Here is a 13,471-nt window from a genome sequence, read left to right as displayed (position 1 = left end):
TGTTGGGAATAGTAACACTTGGGACAGCTGAAGAGGAATTTTTGTTGAATTGCCAGATTGAGAAGCTCAGTTGCTTCCTTGGGAAATACCCAAAAGTAAATTGAGCATCCAGTAGACCAGGTCCTACAATATTTCCAGAACCACTATGCTCAAGGGTATGCTGCCTGCCTAATATAGGTTGATAACCATCATTACTCTTTATAGCTATCTCTGTCGACCCTAAGAAAAGAACAGTGTGTAAACAAAGTATGCATTGCTAACACATGCATTAAGATAGATGACTTTTTCATCTATTTATGGTCTTGGTTGAGGGTTAAAGGACCACCGGGAAAATGCCCCTGTCTGCTCTTTAAATAGGGCCATGGAATCGTTTACGCTTTCTCTAAAAGATTGGGTAGGCATCATTTTAAAATATCTCATCTGATAGATAAAACCCATGATCTAAGCGCTACCTCTAAGCAATGGCTGATCTTGCCAAATCATTCCATTTTGCGACATGCATAATTCAGCAAGAGCTGAGATGAAAACGTGACAAGCTATTAAACACTATAGCAGTGATTTGATGCCTCCATTTAAGTCCCTTCAATACCTGGATTGAGCAGTTGCTGACCAGTGACAGTGTGTCACTGGGCATTGGTTCTTGATATCTCTGGAATGAGTTGAAAGGGAAACATGGTGCTGGGAATTATGAATGGCTACAATAACGCATGGTCAGATATACATGGTTTGGTAATACCTATGAATGATGTCTGTGCTGTGGCCTTGTGCCTCCAACTAGAGGACTTATTGTGTCTTAATGCATTAATAATTATGGCAACTGGCACAATTTGAGTTGGATAATGCTTGAAAGTTCAGACTTGTGTGTTTAATGGTCAGTGTCTATCCTGGAGGTGAGGGGGAGAGAGTTATGGTTTGAGATTGGGATCACATAGTATCTGAGCCTAGCTGGTTTGATCAAATCCAGGTGGCTAGAGCTGAATAAGATTCTATTTAACAACAAGCTAAACGGCTCCATGGTCTTGGCTGGGGAAGCCTAGCAGTGATAATAAGGTGCAAAATTTTATCTGGTTACATTCTAAGTATCCTAGCACAGTGGGGATCCAAAACCCATGGCTCTTGATGTATGCCTGGGCTCTCTGAACTTGGATGTGGAAAGGTTCTATTCCAAATTTTTTTAAAAACACATTTTTCAGATGCCAGTTTTTCACAAATTGGACTCCACTTCATAAGCATCTCTTCCTGAAACAGGCTGTGGTTAAGTAGGTAATAGAGATGTAACAAAATCTGGTCAGCTGAGTGTAATGTTCAAATGGGCTGGCTCATATCTTGGAACAGCAAAAATAGGCAAAAGTTTATTGTGCATATACTTGCATTAAAATGACTTGGTCTTGCACTAGCTAACTGCAGGAAATTTGAAGTAGTGACCAACTGAATAAAGGAAAAACAGCCAAGTGGATTTCCTTAATTTTCAAGGCAGCACTAAAAGGCATCTTGTAGAATTTGGTCCCCTAATGAGGAAATGTAGCAGCATTGAAAGCCAATTGACAAGGTAAATGGTTCCTCAGCTGAAGAAAAGTGGTGTACCCAAGAAAGGGTATTAGGTCCACTTATATATAGATGATTTTAGACTTGGATACTGGGAACAAAATCTCTGAATTCAAGTGCAATATTGGATATTTGAAACAGTGCTGGATATCAACAGATCTGGCAGTCTCTGGAGAGAGAAACTAAGTTGATGTTTCAATTCAATAATCTTTCAGAGACCCTCTCCAAATTTGCTGATGGTACATTCTGTTTATATCTTCCTTGTGGAAGATATAGACACAATGGGCAAGTGAGTGGTGTTGATAACTTGAGGCTTACGTTTTGGCAGGAAAATTATGGAATTAGAGTATACAATTAATAGTTTGTGGATGAATAGATAATTCATGGAAAGTATGAGTTACAAATGAGGGAAAGCATAAAAGAATTGAGTTTTATAAATGGTGCACAGTACAAAAACTTGTATTTATATATTAACATTACTATTATAAATACCAATCTGGCTCACTAATATCCTTTAGGGAAGGAAATCTGCCATTCTTACCTGGTCAAGTCTGGACCCACAGCAATGTGATTAGCTTTAACTGCCCTCTGAGATGGCCAAGCAAGACACAAGGGCAATTAGGGATGGTCAACAAATGCTGGTCTTGCCAGCAGCACCCACATCCCATGAAAGAAGAAAGTGGGGGGGGATAATTCTGGTAATGCATTTGCAGGGTTATCTTAAGACATGTGGAGTGACCTATAGCTTAGAACACGAACGTGTGAAAAAACCATACAGTTGTTAAATGCAAATTTGACTAGTGTCTCAAATGGACAATGACTGCACATGATGAGAGAGAAGGGTCAGCCAATGGCACTCCCAGAAGGCATGAGTGGAAGAAAATTAAGGTCTGGGTGTGTGGGCAACAGCAGGCCTCGCCAACCATTATACCCCTCCAGAATCCTCCCCCTTTCCCTACAATTCCAAATGGGATTGTTGAGTGAAATGCAACTCAATTCCTGAAAAGAACTGAAGGTTGTTGAGCATGGAACCTGGTATCACATTGAATGGTTGAGGTGAACACCAATGATGCATTTAAGGGAAAGCTAGAAGGATAATCTGCTAAGGTGAGAGGAAGTAGAGTGAAAGGAGATTTGTGTGGAGGAGCATAGCCACTGGGATAGACCAGTTGGAATGAATAGTCTGTTTCTGCATAAATTCTATGTCTATAGTGGTGTGGTTTTAGAATTGTAATTAAGCATACTGAAGTGGCCACGTCTCATTCCTGGATTGATAGCTTGCTATGGAAGGAAATTGACAATGACAACTACATCTGATGGTACAACAAAAGCACCTCATCATTTTTGACACTTACATAAAATCTACAGCAGAGGGCACTCTAACTCCACATTGATTACATCCTGCTACAGTGTTGAACATTCAATGTCTGATTGATCAGTAGTGAATTAGATGGTTGAAATGTACTTGGAACATCAGCTAATGCATTTTCATTCAGCAAGAACAATAATTAAAGAACTTTACAAATAAAATGCCTATTTCACTGACTTAGATGGGTTGTCACAGAGGCTATGAGGTGAAACAGCAGGAAATATAAATCGTTGACACTAACTGATTTTAAAAGTGAACCCGAGTGCAACTCAATTGCTACACCATGAGTCCCATAAAGTGATAGGTGGTTTGTATGCTGCCGTGAATATTGCAGAATGGTCTGGGATGTGTTAGCCTGATGCAACAAAGCCACTGAATTTGATAAATATGGCTGGGCCCTGAAGCAATGAGGAGGGACTAAGGGTAATAGGGATATTTACAATGGAGCAAAGGTGGTTTATTGAGGTATTTGAGATGTCCAAGGGAATAGATAAACTGTGATGTTCAATATTAACACAAACACCTAGGCAACAGGGCATTCTTGTGTCTGAGTAGCTGCTGTTTTGTAAGGCTGGGAAGTGAATGTTGGCAGGCTAATTGATCACTGGGGCATCATCGCTAAAGCCAACCCTGTATGCACTTGGTGCCCCAGCATGTACTCTTCTGGCAGGGAACCACTGGATGTTGATCTAGACGAAAGCTTCTCGCTAGCTCGCATTTGGGTGCCTCTTTAATTTCAAGCGAACCAACATCACAATATAGACTGCCTTCCAGTTCAACAGCAGCACAAGGAGATGCAGAATGTGAGTAACTTCACTTGGGCTATAGGAATATTGGTCCAGGTGGTTTATAAACCTAACCCAGTATTGAGGTTCATGATCCCAACCAACATCTTGCTTGACAGCCACACCCTTGAATGCTGTACCCTGGACTGAATTAACAGAGTCAGCAATTCGCTGAGAAATTTCCAGCTGATTTCTATCACTACCTGCACTCAAACTGAGCTAACCCTGCCTCCCAGTAGTGGTCATTACCTTTTGTTTGGAAAGGGGAAGACAGCCAACATCTGGTAGCCAGGTATGCCATAAGTGGAGCTGCATAGATAGGCAAAGGGCCATAACTAATAGGTAAAAGGCTGAAAATCTTCACCAAAGAGAGCTGTGGATGCTCAGGCATTTCCAGCATTGAAGACTCAGATCGATGGACTTTCGGGCATTAAGAGAATCCAAGAGAGCGGCAGTTAATGTAGAAGATCAGTGATCTTTTGAATGATGCAACAGGCTCAGAGGGCCAAATTGCCTACTCCTGCTCTATTTTATGTTTTTTAAATAGCCCCATGGCTGTATTTTGAGCTGTACAAGACTTGAGTTCTGGATTCTGTGGCCACTTAATTCAGATATTACAATCTTTCAGCCAATGCTGCAGTCCCTTTTGTGAATAAAGAAAAATATATGAAGAATAAAAATCAACCCCTTGGTTAAGAGTATAAAAGAGACTAGAATGAGAGTTGTTTTCAAGTTTTTACTTTCTGCAAAAGCATATGCTGCACAATAATTAACAACAGGCCCAACAATCAATTTTAACTTCACTTTTTTCACTCGCTTCTGAGTGTGGTTTCTTGGAAAACATTTTATTTTACAGATGTTGCAACTATTAAAATTCTAATATCAAGTCTGACAATTGCGCATTAAAGTAGTTGTTTTAAAAAATAGTTTACAGTATTTCAGCAAGATGCATAAAAGGGGGGAGGGGGGTCAAATTGCATTTCCCTGCAACTGGCATCATGATTTATTTTCACACATGTGGATCCTCTTCCGTTCCCCGAATGAAATGAGAATTGGCTTTGTAAAGGATTTTAAAAATATACACGGCATACATTCAGTACAATCACGGACATCAATGTACATTCATTTAATGTCCTACGGAACAGAACAGGTTTGTATTTCTATTGTTACAAACTGTTAGCAAAAGCAGATTTAGATTATGTAAACAATCAAGTATAGTACTTTCGATCCTGATTTAACACCGTTTATATCCCACCCGCCTCCCCAACTGAACTCAAGGTCTTATCGGCTGATAAACACTTGTCAATGTACAGACAACAGGTACAGACATGCAAGAACTTCACACAAAAGATGGCAGAACCACGAGACGAACTGTCCTGGTTGTTTAACACCAATTAGTCTTGTACAAATATATCGGCAGAAAGGACGCGGCAGTTATGACCTGCAGCAGCCCGTGCTTTTCATTTCCGAATTGACGTAGTCGTGGAGCTTGAATTTGGGGTCGTTTGGTGACTTCATCGACCTGTGTTTCAGTTCTCTGTAACAAACAGTGTAGTAACAGTCATACCCCATCTGGAGTGTGGAGCTGTATTAGTTTATGCTGATCCTGCATCAAGGGCTGGGGCAGCACAGTAAATGAGCACACACTGATCTTGTGCCTCCGCAATCTAGATTCAGATCCTGTGCAGAAATACTCAGTAGGTCAGGCAGCATTTACGGAGAGAGCAACAGTTATGTCCCTGGTTGGTGACCTTTCATCAGAACTGGGAAGAAGTTAGAAGCTACATCTCTAACTTGCTCCTACTCTGAGTAAAGTTTGTTGACCTGAAACGTTAACTCTGTTTCTCTCTGCGTAGATGCTGCCTGCACTGCTGAGTATTTCCAGCATTTTCTATTTTTATTTCAGGTTTCCTGCATCCACAGTAGATCCAATCTAGCGATTTCTTGCAAATGAACAGGGCAAATTCTACATGTAATAAAAGCAAAATACAACGGGTGCTGGAAGTCTTCAGTTCCGAAGAAGAGTCACACCAGACTCAATGTTAACTCTGTTTCTCTCCACAGATACTGCCAGACCTGCTGAGATGTTCCAGCACTTCCTGTCTTTATTTTAAATTAGAGATGTATATTGATTATCTTATCCCAGTAATATCGGTTATCGCCAATTGTATATCGATTTATGTGATACCTACCAATGTACATAACACCTCTAAAGTAAATTCCCACTTTCAGTCATAAATCTTCAGGACTGATTCCTGGAACGCATCATTCTGTCCTCAGGATCATTAGACTCGTTTTCCGGGACTTACCTTTTCAAATCACAGGTTAATGTTTGTCATTTATTAATTTTGCCAAAGGAGTGATACTTTGATAAATATTGTTTGTTACAATAATCCTCACTGACATTTGCCAATACGGGTAAAATTAAAGGATCGCGCTTGCATAACTTACTTTGCAATTGCCATAAATGCCAGCTCAACATTTAGACCTGTTTTGGCACTTGTTTCCATAAAGGGCACTCCGTAATCCTAGAAGAAGATAAATGCTGGTCAGGTATATCCACATGAAACCAACCCTCACTACCAGGGCAGTAATTGGGCTGAGTGAATTGCACTTCCAGTTTTAGAACACACCAATGATTAAAGATAAGATGTTATAGCTGGGCACTTAGAAAAACTCAAGGCAATCAAACAGAGTCAATATGGTTTTGTGAAAGGGAAATCGCGTTTAACCAACTTATTGGAGTTCTTTGAGGAAGTAACGTGCTGTGGATAAAGGGGAACTGGTGGATGTACTGTACTTAGATTTCCAGAAGGCATTTGATAAAAGTGCCACATCAAAGGTTATTACGGAAAATTAAAGCTCATGGTATGGGAGGTAACATACTGGCATGGATAGAAAATTAGCTGGCTAACAGGAAGCAGAGAGTAGACATAAATGGACCTTTTTCAGGTTGGCAAGATGTAATGAGTGGTGTGCCACAGGGATCAGTGCTGGGACATCAACTGTTTGCAATTTACATAAATGACTTGGATGAAGGGACGGTTGCCAAATTTGCCGATGACACAAAGATAGGTAGGAAAGTACGTTGTGAAGAGGACAAAAGAAGGTTACAGAAAGATATAGATAGGTTAAGTGAGTGGGCAAATATCTGGCAAATGGAGTATAATGTGGGCAAATGTGAAATTGTCCATTTTGGCAGGAAGAATAAAAGAGAAGCTTATTATCTAAATGGTGAGAGATTGCGGAGCTCGGAGATGCAGAGGGATCTGGGTGTCTTAGTGCATGAATTGTAAAAGGCTAGTATGCAGGTCCAGCAAGTAATCAGGAAAGCTAATAGATGTAATAGAATAGAATAAATTCCCCTCATTTATTGTGAGGGGAATTGAATACAAAAGTAGGGAGGTTATGCTTAAGTTATACAGAGCACTAGTGAGACACCATCTGGAGTACTGTGTACAGCAATGGTCGCCTTATTTAAGGAAGGATGTAAATGTATTGGAAGCAGTTCAGAGAAGGTTTGCTAAACTAATACCTGGAATAGCCGGGTTGCCTTATGAGGAAAGGTTGGACAGACTAGGCTTGTATCCTCTAGAGTTTAGAAGAGTAAGAGGCAACTTGATTAAAACATATAAGATCCTGAGGGGTCTTGACAGGGTGGATGTGGAGAGGATGTTTCCTCTTGTGGGAGAATCTAGAACTAGTGGTCACTGTTTAAAAATAAGGGATCGCCCATTTAGGACAGAGATGAGGAAAAAAATTTTCTCTCAGAGGGTCGTGTGTCTTTGGAACTCATTTCCTGAAAAGGTAGTGGAAGCAGAGTCTTTGAATATTTTTAAGGCAGAGGCAGATAGACTCTTGGTAAGCAAGGAGGTGATAGGTTATTGGGGGTAGGCGGGATGCAGATTTGAGGTTACTATCAGATCAGCCATGATCTTATTAAATGGCGGAGCAGGCTCGAGGGGCTGAATGGCCTACTCCTGCTCCTTGGTCGGAGGTTCATCCCATGGGTATCACCCAGAAGCCAATCTACTCTGTCCAATCACCACCTCATCATAAAGTTAAAATCATCCCCATTTTCACTTTGATATATATTTTTCCCAAGATTGTGAAATAGTACTGAATGATTAAAGCTATAATCTTATAATAAATGATGCTGTCCGTCACACGCCTTAATTTTTAAAAAATAACTGGCTTAATAAAATCCATTTAGGGGAACACTAAATCTGCCATTAAATCATCTAAATTTCATTACACTTACACATTTATGCTCCAACATGGCAAGTAAGCTATCACTAGAATAATCTGAACCACAAAAGCAGCTGAAATAACACATGGGAGAGCAGATCAGTATCTTACTCTGCATCCTTTCATCCCAGATTCACACTGACTGCTGATTCAGTTTCCCATCTCATGTCATTGCATCATCATAGCTGTCGGTAAATCATGCCACATGTTGAACCTCTCATCTTAACCTCCCATTTAGCTGGAATTAGGTTAAACTTGAAACTGGCAAACAGTGCAGGGGGAGCAGCCGGTAGGGTGGCGTGGTACAATGATCTTTCTGAGCATTGCGCTCAACCCATGTTCAATTGGTGGGACCAAGATCTTTCTCTCGCTCCCCCTTTTTTTCTCACAATTCAGGCAGTACTCGTTTCAAAACAAAGTACAAAGAACAAAGAACAAAGAAAAGTACAGCACAGGAACAGGCCCTTCGGCCCTCCAAGCCTGCGCCGATCATATTGCCCGTCAACTAAAACATTTTGCACTTCCGGGGTCCATAGCCCTCTATTCCCATCCTATTCATGTATTTGTCAAGCTGCCTCTTAAACACCACTATCGTACCTGCTTCCACCACCCCCTCTGGCAGCGAATTCCAGACACTCACTACCCTCTGCGTAAAAAACTTGCCCCGCACAGAGATTTTTGCTCGCACAATCTTACAAACTGCACAGTTCAAAGATGACATAAAGAGTGGCTTAGAAAGCGACATACCTTGGCTAATTTTTCTCCTGCCTCTTTCTTTACAGCTCTCTCTTGAGTCGCATCAGCCTTTAATAGACAGAAATGACAATGAATGTGTTTGACAGTCACAGCTTCATGTGTGAGCCTGGATTCCTCCTGATCAGTGTGGCTCATTTCCATTTTAAGTGGTGCAGTTTCCAATTGCTAACGCACACACTGAAAAGATTGAGGTTTTCTGTGATCACAATTCCAATGCTTTATCCTTCGACAGAGTAGAAAAAGCACCTTGCCTTTGTTTGGTGCTTCTCCTAAATGGTCAAGTGGTGTTTATGATAAATTCTGTGTTGCAGTTTACCTTGAGACCAAAGGGTGGCAGCACCTAGTTACACTGCAAAGGGGCCAATTTAATCAAGTGAAGCCTAGAAATTATAGCATGCAGCACCTGCGTTTCAGGTGATCAATGGGCACTGGAGAAGCCCAATGCATGTGCTCATTCTGCACCAGGTCTGTGCCAGACGCTACATTGGTCAGTGTGCCTGACTGGAGCGGGCATTAGGCCCATTGCAAATGCCTCTTTCAGGTCTCTTTCCCATTTTGAGTGGAGATGTTAGGCCATGATTAGTTCTCTCAGGCAAACAGCAACCAAACTAGTGCTCTTTAAAGGGACTGCTGGAGGCTGGCACCATAAAGTAAAATCAAGACATTCCTGCTGCTGCTGACCATTCTCTCTCTCTCTTCACAACCCTCCACCCTCCCATCTCTTCACCAGCCCCACCCACCCCACCCCACCCCAGCAGCCACAAGTATAAGCTCAGCTGATGCATCCTGGAAGGTCGATCTTCATCTTATTCACCGTGTGGTGCACTCCCTCTTGACATCTCTGGACACTGGTTCCTCTTGTGGCATCAGGATGTGACAATTTCACGTGGTCCCCTCACTCATCAGTCTCCTCCCGATGGTGCCTGCTTGTCACTGGGCCTCCATTCCAAGCTAGACACAAATGAAATCCTAGGGCTGCGATTTCAGTGGTGCTTTCAAGGAACGAGCTGACGAGTAACTGATACAAAATGTGCACACGATCACTCACCTTGTTACCCAATAACATGATTACCACGTCTTGCGTTGCATATTCATGAATCTCCGTCAGCCAAGCCTAAAAGGAACAAGGAAAGTGACGTTAAAATCCTTTGAAGTAAGTAAATAAACCACGGAAACCAAAGAATGTACAAAGTAGACGTGAGTGATCTAAATCAGTTACGACCCCAATTAACAACTGTCAAGATTCAAAAACCAAACTGCTGACAGAAATGCCCCTGTAGCTAAAAACAGCATAAAGATATGGGAACTGGAACAAGAAAAGCTTGTAATCTGAATTAGTGGTCAGTAAAATATGAAAGATTGAGAGGACTCAGAACCATTCAATCGCTGGATTCGGTCCATTGCCTGGATTCTGCCTATCTGGCACATGCCAGCCTAATGTAGCTAATTCCCAGTTTGGTTCCTGCAAGGAGTCCTGTGGCTCATCTTTAATGTCTTCCACAAGTTGACTAGCATTAAGATCAAGGTTGTTGTTATATTCCTTGCTTGTCCCTTTCATCCTGTAGTTGTGTTCCTGTGAATAAGTTCTGTAAAGTTTCTATACGGAAGCAAATAAGGTTAGCTTCAAAATCTTTCTGCTTTTGTAAAAATGTGAGACATACAGAGCTGATATACAACTACAGTCATCAATCTTTTTTACTGCCCTGCTAGTTAATTTCTAGCTGGCAGCTGATGGAATAAAGCATCACGGCGAGTCTCCTATTAAACAGTAATATAATACTCAGTACATTTTTGGCTGTAGTCAACAGTGAAATCTAACAAGTTGACTGCTGCATTGATTAGATAACTGATTGGTTCCATTATTCTAAAGTGTGGCACTCATTTCAGGTCTCAATGGACTTATCACTTAATTCCTAAGGGGACTCAAGAAAACGTTGTATAAGTACCCCTAAAATGTCAGGTTGACATGACGCTAAGCTTGTGATTTAGTAATATTGCTTGCACTAGCTGCTTTGTACACCAAACCTAATGAATCAGGTCTTGACTATTGAGGAGATGGCAAATGAGTGATAAAGCACTAGCATGACAAGTGATTATGTTGAAACTTTTCTCCGCGCAGCTTTTCTCTGCCCTGTAATCTTTTCTAGTCAAGTCATGCTAGTTCACAAGTTCACGTTATCTTTTCATGAAGGATGCAATCAATGCTTCTCTCTTAGCTCAGCTCAATTAATAGTTCCAGCCGCTTAAGATAACCTTTGACCGGTTATTGTGATTTTTCTGACACACACATTCGAAAATAATTGGCTATCTTTCACATAACTCAACAAATCATATAGTTAGGTAGAATTATATAAAATTAACAGGCCATTTGGCCCATCTGGTCCCTTCTGGTGTTTATGCTCCACATCAACCTTCTCCTATCCTTCTTTAACCCTATGAACCCATTCTATTCCTTTCTCCCTCAAGCCCTTCTACTTAAATGCATCTCTAACTTGCCCTTACAGTGTGCGTACATCTTGTGAAATTTGAGCCTTGGTGCCTCTCTCAAGTCTGTAACCTTAGAGACAAACCTTTTCTTTAATGAGGCCCTGCCCACCAAACCCTCTCCCCTCCCTCAGGTGATTACTACTTGAAGAAGAGCACGGGAGTTCTCTCCAGTGCCCTTCTCAATACTTATCCCTTAACCAGCATCACAAAAACAGACTGGCTATCTGGTCATTATCACAATGCTGTTTGTGGGAGTTTGCTGTGTGTAAATTGGCTGCTGTTTTACAATTGGCTCCTATATTAAAACAGTGACTACATTTTTAAAAAGCACCTTGTTGGCTGCAGAGCGCTTGGGAACATCCTGAAGCCGTGGAAGGTGCTATAGAAATGCAAGTTCTTTCTTCATTGACTGTCAGGTTAGTGATATGTTTTGGCTGCGGGATTGTAAATATTCACTTTTGGCTTATGTCCCTTCTAGCAGTTTGTATTGAATTTGCAACAGGTCCCAGAGGTGATGGTCTCATGTCCAATATTTGCACCACCCTTCCTAACAAATACTTCAAAATGTAATCTGTACGAAGAGACTAGATGGTCAATTGAGCTGTGGATTGTTACAGGCGAGTCCATCACGAGTCATATGAAAATAAATTACGAGTTAAATTAACAGAGTCATTTCCAAAGGCTATAAAATGATCAGTTACCTAACAAAAGATCGATTATAAACGATGAGCCTTCAAATGAGCACATTACAAACATCCATAATGAAGCAGTTAGGCATATATTAAAATGATTATTGCACCAGGAACATAATCAATTATTTCTGAGGTTGGTGATAATAGAAGTCTATACATTCTTAATGGTCCTCTGTTCTGACTCTCCATGCATGGCTATATTTCTACTGAACCATCACTAAAGTTAACTTTGCTCTGTCATCAAGTGAATGCAAAGTACTGGGGAAGATCATTCAGGACAGACTGCAATTACTCTCATTTGATTCAAAAGGCCTAAAACTGGCAGGAATACAGCCTCATTTACCATTCTCAGAGTCCATCTCCTTGCTCATTATCTAGCTGTGGCTCAGTGAGGAGCCTGCTCGCCTCGGACTCACAAGGCTTTTACATTCAAGTCCTACTCTCCGACTTGAACATAAAATTCAAGGCTGACACTCCAGTGCAGTACTGAGAGAGCACTGCACTGCTGAAGGTGCTGCTGTCTTTCAGGTTTAGGCGGCGCTGCCAAAAGAAACCTTGGCAACTTGCTGCAGTCGATCTTGTAGATCATACAATTTTAATCTGACCCAAAGAAATCTATTTAAAAAGTGGATAGTCACATATCTGCTCCCATCACTAAGACCACCTATTTCCATCTCTGTAACATGCCTCTCTGCCCCTGCCTGCACTCATCTGCCGCTGAAACCCTCATTCATGCCTTTGTTACCTCTAGACTTGAATATTCCAATGCTCTCCTGGCAGTCTCTCATCTTCCACACTCCATAAACTTCAGCTCATCCAAAATTCTGCTGCCCATATCCTAACTCGCACCAAGTCCATTTCACCAATCACCTCTGTGCTCGCCAACCTCCATTGGATCTGGTCTGGCAATGCCTCAACTTAGAAATTCTCCTTAATGGTCTCTCCCCTCCCTATCTCTGTAACCTCTTCCAGCAACTCCTCCCCCTGCCTCACCCCCAACCCCCACCCACAAGATTGCTTTGATTCTCCAATTATAGCCTCTTGTGCAACTCTGCTTTTCTTGACGCTATCGTGGGTGGCCATGCCTTCAGCTGCCTAGGCCCTAAGCTTTGGGGGCCTAGGCAGCTGAAGGCATGGCCAATCCCCCTAAACCAATCCCCCTCTCTGACTCGCTCCCCTCCTCTAAGAAGCTCTTCAAAACCTACCTCTTTAACCAAGTCCTACCCTTCCCAATACCTCCTTCGGTGGCTCAGTGTCAAATTTCATTTGATAACACTCCTATAAACTGCCTTGGGACAAATTTCAACATGAAAAGGCAATACAAAAATGCAAGTAGTCATTGTGTCCTACTAATAGCATTTCACTGTTCAGGGCAGGACTCTGGTCCTGGTGTTCCATTGTAACTCTCTTTCCAAATTTCTCTTCACCTCCTCAAGATGGTGATTTCTGCTGAGATGCAAATTCACACCAGGCACCAGCACTCAAGTAAGAACAGAAAATGCTGTAAAAACTCAGCAGGTCTGACAGCATCTGTGGAGAGAGAAACAGAGTTAATGTTTAACTGTTTCTAAGCCACTACCAGCACCTTC

General features: G+C 41.6%; 1 protein-coding gene across 1 annotated transcript in view; it reads right to left on the bottom strand.

Annotated features, from left to right (window-relative positions):
* Window positions 1–4,423: 4,423 nt before the first annotated feature.
* Window positions 4,424–13,471, bottom strand: part of LOC144690965 (ras-related protein Rab-26-like) — a 332,537-nt gene continuing 323,489 nt past the window's right edge. Inside the window, exons 6-9 of the mRNA XM_078558903.1 lie at window positions 9,752–9,817; window positions 8,695–8,751; window positions 6,151–6,227; window positions 4,424–5,236 (exon numbers count right to left, since the gene is read on the bottom strand). Of these exons, the coding sequence (XP_078415029.1) occupies window positions 5,134–5,236; window positions 6,151–6,227; window positions 8,695–8,751; window positions 9,752–9,817 (303 nt within the window). The 3' untranslated portion in view covers window positions 4,424–5,133. The remainder of the gene's footprint in view (window positions 5,237–6,150; window positions 6,228–8,694; window positions 8,752–9,751; window positions 9,818–13,471) is intronic.

This window comes from Cetorhinus maximus, chromosome 15 (genome assembly GCF_964194155.1).
Source record: "Cetorhinus maximus chromosome 15, sCetMax3.hap1.1, whole genome shotgun sequence".
NCBI lineage: Eukaryota > Metazoa > Chordata > Chondrichthyes > Lamniformes > Cetorhinidae > Cetorhinus > Cetorhinus maximus.
The sequence above is the reverse complement of the archived record's forward strand: the minus strand, read 5'-3'. Positions and strand labels throughout refer to the sequence as shown.